Consider the following 6720-nt stretch of genomic DNA (forward strand, 5'->3'; position numbering starts at 1 on the left):
AAATAACTCAGTCAAATAAGAAACATATGAATATTATAAAATGTTTTTAATTGAGCTAAAATAAAAATATAATATATTAAAATTCTAGTAGCTAAGGTTCAAGTGACTACTTAAAGATACTTATAGAATTAAAATTATATAAATGAAAAACGCACAGATCTGTGACCTACGGTTCCAGCTTCATAAACTAAAAATAATTTATTAAACTCAGAGTAAATAAAACCAGAGAATACAAATGATAAGAGAAAGAATAAATAAAGCTGATAACAGAACATAATAAATATTTGTGTAACCAAAAACTCATTCTTTAAAAAAATTAATAAAGATTGCAATTACTGTATTGAAGTTAGCTGTTTAGAAAAGCAAGGGTAGACCAGAGCACTGTATTGATGATGGGTAGTTAGAATTGGGATGGCATTATTAAAGACCAAATATGTTAATGATGCAAGTGGACAAGATTCAGTACATTTTTCATTATTACACTTTCATTGAAAACTTACTGTGTTTATTATGTTAAATTTTATACATGTGGCACATAATATAACTGACATGATTCTATTTATTTATTTTGATACTGGGGATCAATCTTGGGACCTTGAGCTTATGAAGCAGGCAGTGACACCACTGTGCTAAATCTCCAGCAAATCTGACATTATTTTAGATCAAATAAAGCTTATAGACTTGTAGAAAAGACTACTGAACTCTTTACAGATACCTATACACAATTGTGTATACACCTGTAAATTCTTATACATATTTTGAAAGAAAAAAATATAACTGAAAAGATAAAAATAAGTAATATAAAGCAGTCTGAGTGTTCAGAAGTCCTCTTAAATGTGGTGTCATTTGAAAGAAATATTTGAACAGAAACTCATACAATTATGTGGATTAAACTCAATGACTGTAAGGGGCACAAAAACAGTGTGCGCAGATCCTAAGCCAGAAAGATCTTAATGCATTTGAAGAACTCAAAAAGAAGCATGCCATGCACGTCTATAAAACCAGCACTCAGGAGGCTGAGGCAGGAGGATCACCATGAGTTCAAGGTCAGCCAGAGCTACATAGTGAATTCAAGATCAGTCTAAACTACACAGTGTGAGCCTGTCTCAAAACAACAACAATAACAAGAAAAAAAAATGACAACATGGCTGGGGAAAGTGAGCTGAGGAAGGTGGAGGAGTCAATTTTGCATGGGAAAAAAGGAAAATATTTACTTTAGCCTTATAAAGTATGATGAGATTTTACCTCATATGCAACTAAGAGTATTTCTTCATTTTAGAATGGCTTACCCAGCTTAGGTTTAAAATGCAATAAATATGTGGAAATTTATGTGGAAAGCACAACAGGAGAAAATTAGGAGCCAGGAGAATGGGCAGAATATTATTTTATTAATTCAGTTGTGAGATGTTAGTGATTTAAATCATGAGAGTAAACTAAAGAGAATAAGAAAAAAATTTAGATATATTTTGAGAAAGAATTGATATAGTGAATAATGAATCAGAGGTAAAAGGCCAGGGATTTAGCTCAGTGGTTCCACTCCCTGCCTCACAAGCACAAGGTCCTAAGTTCGATCCCTGGTAACAAAAAACAAAACATATTTGAATTGGAGGTAGGGATGGTAAAAGAAACAAAGCAGAGTATTTGAAATTTTCTGAACACACAGAAATAAAAACATCAAATTTTCAGGCTTGGAAAGATTAAGGTTGCATTTTTGACATGTAGAGTTTGAATTCCCAAGAGACATTAGTAGGGTTAGGCTCTTAGATATATAAGTCTAAAGCTCAATAGAGAGTTCTTGTCTGAAGATAGAAAATTTATGAGTTCCTGGCGTGGATAGAGATGGCATTTAAAGCTATAAGAATAATTCTAAAGAGAAAGAGCTGCAAGATGAAGGAGACTGAGAAAAACTTCTTAGAGTGATAAAAAATTGGTAGAGGATGATGTTACAGAAGCTAAGAGGCAAACATTTAGAAAGTAAAGACTGTGCATTTGTGCTAAGATTTCAAGGAAAGGCAAGGGCAAGAAGGATTTTAGTAGATTTTCCATTATGGAAGTCATTACTAAGCTCAGCAAAGTATGGGTTGAAAGGCTTAAGACAAAGCCAGATTGGTAAGGGTGGAATAAGTGAACAGAAAATGAAGAAGAGAGGATTAAGTTGTGTTGAGAAATTCAACTGAAGAAGAGAGCAGAAAAACGAATGTCTAGGTAAATGGAAACATATGGCCAGGGCAATGTATATACTTTTATTTTTAAAAAATGGAGATGCTAACATGTTATTAAAAGCTGATAGCATTGATCAAGTAAAAAATATGAACAATAAAAATGCAGGAAAAGAAAAAGCGGAAATGGGAAGATTGTTCAAGGCTTGGGCAATGGTACACACAGATTAAATGAGGTAAACATTCAGATAAGGGAAGAACCTTGGTAGAAAGTCAGTGGCTAATGGGACTAGCTCTTGCCCCATTCCAGAAGATAGTTCTCTTGATGGCTGTTATGAGTTTCTGATTACGAAGACTGTAGATGACCGGGTTAGCCAGTGGTGTTAATACAGAATAGACTACAGCAAGTGTCCTGTCAAGAGTCAGTGAATAGCTTTTCTTGAGCCTCACATACATGAAGATAATGCTCCCAAAGAAGATGAGGACCACAATGAGATGTGAGGCACAGGTAGAAAATGCCTTCTTTCTTCCTGCTGCTGTTTTTATCTTTAGCACAGCCCCAATGATTCCCCCATAAGAAACCATTATAAAGAGGAAAGTGATTAGGATGATGAAGGCATTGACAGCAAAGTCCACCAGAACATTAGTGGATGTGTCCTTGCATGCCAAGCTCAGAAGAGGTGGAAAGTCACAGAAGATGTGTTGGATCTCATTGTAGTTGCAGAAAGGGAGCTGGGATACCAGGACAACCTCTGAAATTGGACACAGAAAACCACATGTCCAACAGCCAGCAGCTATCTTGACACACAGAGTTGTGCTCATAATCGCAGGGTAGTGGAGGGGCCGGCAGATTGCCAGGTAACGGTCATAGGCCATGGCTGTAAGAAGGTAGCATTCAGAGGCCCCCAAGGAGTGGAAGAAGTAGGTCTGAAGAAGGCATCCTGCAAAAGAAATGGTCTTCTTCTCACTGAGAAGATTAGCTAGCATTTTGGGGATGGTGGTGGCTGTATACCACAACTCCAAAAAGGAGAGAACACCAATAAACTGGTACATGGGTTTATGTAGGGCTGTATCCAGTCGTATGACTAAGAAGATGAGCATGTTACCACAAATAGTGAACAGGTATGCCAACAGCAGCAGGACAAAGAGCCATCCCCTAACATGTCCCACACTGGAGAAGCCAAGGAGCACAAATCCAGACAAACTTGAGTGATTGTGTGGCTCCATGGGAAGGTGAGATGGACAAGAAAAGGAGAACAAAATGGGATGAAGGGGACTGCCAAATCTATGTTAAATCCCTCTCTTCCTCTCTCTCTCTTTCTCTCTCTCCTTCTCCTTCAAAATTGAAAGTTAGCTCTTTAATTACTGTTATTATTGTTACTACTACTAATGTTATCCTAAATAACAATATCTAGTCATTCTTCTAAAAATGCCCAATGGGATAAGGACCATTGTTATGTCTACTTTCCAGATGAGAAAAAGAAGGGCAACATTATGATATTTTCCATCCCATACAGTTGCTATGTCACAGAAACAAAATTTTAATTTATGTCTTCTAATTCCATGCTGTTTATTGTACAGTCTGTGGCTTTTCCCAAAATATTCTATCCTCTACCATAGTTCAAAGCTTTTCATTTATTCAAAGCTAAAAGGATGAATTTTGCATACGAGGTTAATGGTGTAGCAAGTCTTTTCTAACTGTTCAATTCACCTCTAAATATTTATGGAACAGGTATCTTTCAAGACTAAGGAATGCAAAGTTCAACAAAATACAATCTCCGCAATCTTTGCCCACCAGAAATCTTGCATCATCTTTAGAAGAAGCCGGCACACCCATCCCTCATCTCAGCATCTCCTGCGAAGCACAAAGCACTGCCAAGTTTTTGGGAAAAGGCTCATTTCTTAGACAAGGGCGCTGCAAAAGGGCTTGCAGCAGAGGCATTTGTCAAGTGACTTCCCAGGGAGAGTAGGGATCAGCTAGATAAAAGAGGAAAGAAATATTTTAGAGAAAAATAAAATGTACAAACAGCAAAAACAATAACAAACATGCCCTGAGACAGCAAAGCACAACTCCTTTACGGTATGGGACCTGGGGAGTTTTGCCCAATGCTTTGAGACCTTATCTCAAAAGAAACAGGTGCCACTGAAGATATTCATAAATAATGACATGATCAGACTTGACTGTTACCATAACTGAAATGTAACTGTGCTGACGTCAAGTTCAGATATGAATGTGTAAATCTAATTTATGGGTACTCCTGAGGGGAAAATACAAGCAGGGACCAAACTATATGTTGAATGTTTAAATAAAAATAAATACTGTGGTCAAAGACACATTGTCATTAATCTCCTTCCAAATATTCCTCCTCGCTTTGAGGAGCCACCCTTCTTGCCACTTTCTAAAGCAGTTCTGCAAATCCTCTTTCCTGAGTGTCTGTATGAGTTGTGATAAAAAAAATTAGGTGGCAAATGGAAAAGCAGACTCTTAAAACCCTTTGTTCCCAATCTCCTTATTCACGGCATCTGGCACAATGCAATTTGTTGTTCTTCCCCCAAGCTGAAATGCACGTGGAAGGTATACATTTGGAATCAATTGAAGTAGTTGCCATAGTGGAAAGATTGACACATTTGGTGAGAGAATACACTTTAAAAACAAGCCTGATAAAGTTGTGTTAAACAAAATTCCTATATTCTCCGAAAACACATCGTACAAAACCCAAGTGAGGAACACACAGCTGAAATGGTGAAATTTTATGACGAAAGAATGTATCGGTCATTCGAATTTAAAAGCACAATATGCAGAAGATATAAGAAGACAGAGATGGGTCCTTCAGGGAGTCAGTGTAGAAGATGAAAACACATCAGAACTGTGGCTGGAGGCCAGTCCTCAAGATGACCAGGCTTAGATACCTCCCTAAGGAAAACAGCAACGAGAATTAGTATCGTCCGGTCCAGTACATCCAGATAGGCACCAGTGTCCAGGTTGGTGATGAGAGCATCTGCCCCCAATCCTTCCCCAAAATGTTTCTCTTCTATGTTAGAAGTTCTAGACAAGCTAAAATTAACAATGCCAGCCGCAGAGCCTCGCCATCTGCCTTATTTCCCCTTAGAACCACTGTTAGTTAAGCAGCTATACTTGTAATCTTATAAGTTTATTGTAATTTGACCCATGTTGTACGTACCTCATAATTTTGTTCTACAAAACTCTTGGAGAAGTAGCCTGTGTGGCAACCTACTCTCAAGACCCCTCCTGTCTCTCTCAGGAGCTTTCTCTTACCTTGCCTACTCTTAACCTCCACTGACCCTTAGAATCATCCTTGGATAGTCAGAGGGCACAGACTTGGCACATCTGTCATCTAGCAGGTTTGGATTTGGATTTCTCCTGTATCAGATAAAGCCAGTGTAGGCTCTGGCTCACCTGCCAACTGTGGACATCATCTGCTTCGGTCTCACTGGGCACAGTATATGTATGGGAGGTGAAGATAGGATCTGGGAGTGTTTTCTTCTTTGCACCAACTCATTCCCCACAGGCAGCGTCCCTAGAGTTAACACTGACAGTTTTGGGCCAAAGGGGCAGAGGGAAGGGAGAAATTCCCCCAGGCCCAGGGGCAGGTGACATTCAGGCTCAGGGCAAAGTGCCTGTGAGGACATTTGTAGAAAGGCTGAGTCTGCCTCCTACCTGGGGAGCAGGACTCAGAGAAGGTTAGTCACTTAGATATCACCCTTCCTTGCCACGGCACCCCTTATCTCTAGAGACTTCTTAACACAGATGAAGTCTAATACTGTTTAATTTTGTTCTTCCTGTGAAAAGCCTCCCTGACAAAAGCTGCCAATTTGAGAAAAAGAACAAAATGTGGAGCTTCAGAAACATCAATTTGAGTCATGACTCCAATAAAATACCCATTTACAGGGCTTTTGTTAGGTAACACATACTCTTCTAAGCACAATGCCTTTGTTAATTAATTCAGTCTTCACCATTGCTCTCTGAGGTTGGTATAATTGTTATCACTATTTTACATCTGAGGAAACTGAAGCATAGAGCATTTAATAACATGTGCAGGGTCAGATGAGTTCCTGTGTTCTCTATTATGTACCAAAGTACTCCGAATCATGGCCTGTAACTGAGGCAAAATAGGGAAAAAAGGTAGAAAGGAGATAAGAAAAATCATAACTTTTAAAATGTACTTTTAATAAAACTGCAGGTACAAGACACAAAGTAAAAAATTTCCAGGTCTTTAAAGACATAATAAACCTGGGTCATACCTTTTACCTGTAAATGGACTTTTCCCACCTATGACTAGATTATTCCTTTTCACCAATAAAATGAACCTTTCCCTATGGATGGATTACAGCTCTCTTATCTGTGAGATGACCATCACACATGAACAGGCTACTGCTATCCCAGAAAAAGCTACTGCCTTTTATCTGTAAATTCAATCCTCTTTCCACTGATTTATAAATTCTAGAGATTTCCACCCCCAAATCCCCATAAATATACACAGGTCAAGGACAGAAGAGACCAATGTATCTTCTCTCTCTCTCTCTCTCTCTCTCTCTCTCT

General features: G+C 38.4%; 1 protein-coding gene across 1 annotated transcript; it reads right to left on the reverse strand.

Annotated features, from left to right (window-relative positions):
* Positions 1 to 2432: 2432 nt before the first annotated feature.
* On the reverse strand, positions 2433 to 3386 carry LOC104855567 (olfactory receptor 6N2). Its single transcript, XM_010614439.1, has one exon. The coding sequence runs from the start codon at positions 3384 to 3386 to the stop codon at positions 2433 to 2435; it is 954 nt and encodes a 317-aa protein (XP_010612741.1).
* Positions 3387 to 6720: the final 3334 nt, after the last annotated feature.

The sequence above is a fragment of the Fukomys damarensis genome, unplaced genomic scaffold (genome assembly GCF_012274545.1).
Source record: "Fukomys damarensis isolate Sample0158 unplaced genomic scaffold, DMR_v1.0_HiC HiC_scaffold_68671, whole genome shotgun sequence".
NCBI lineage: Eukaryota > Metazoa > Chordata > Mammalia > Rodentia > Bathyergidae > Fukomys > Fukomys damarensis.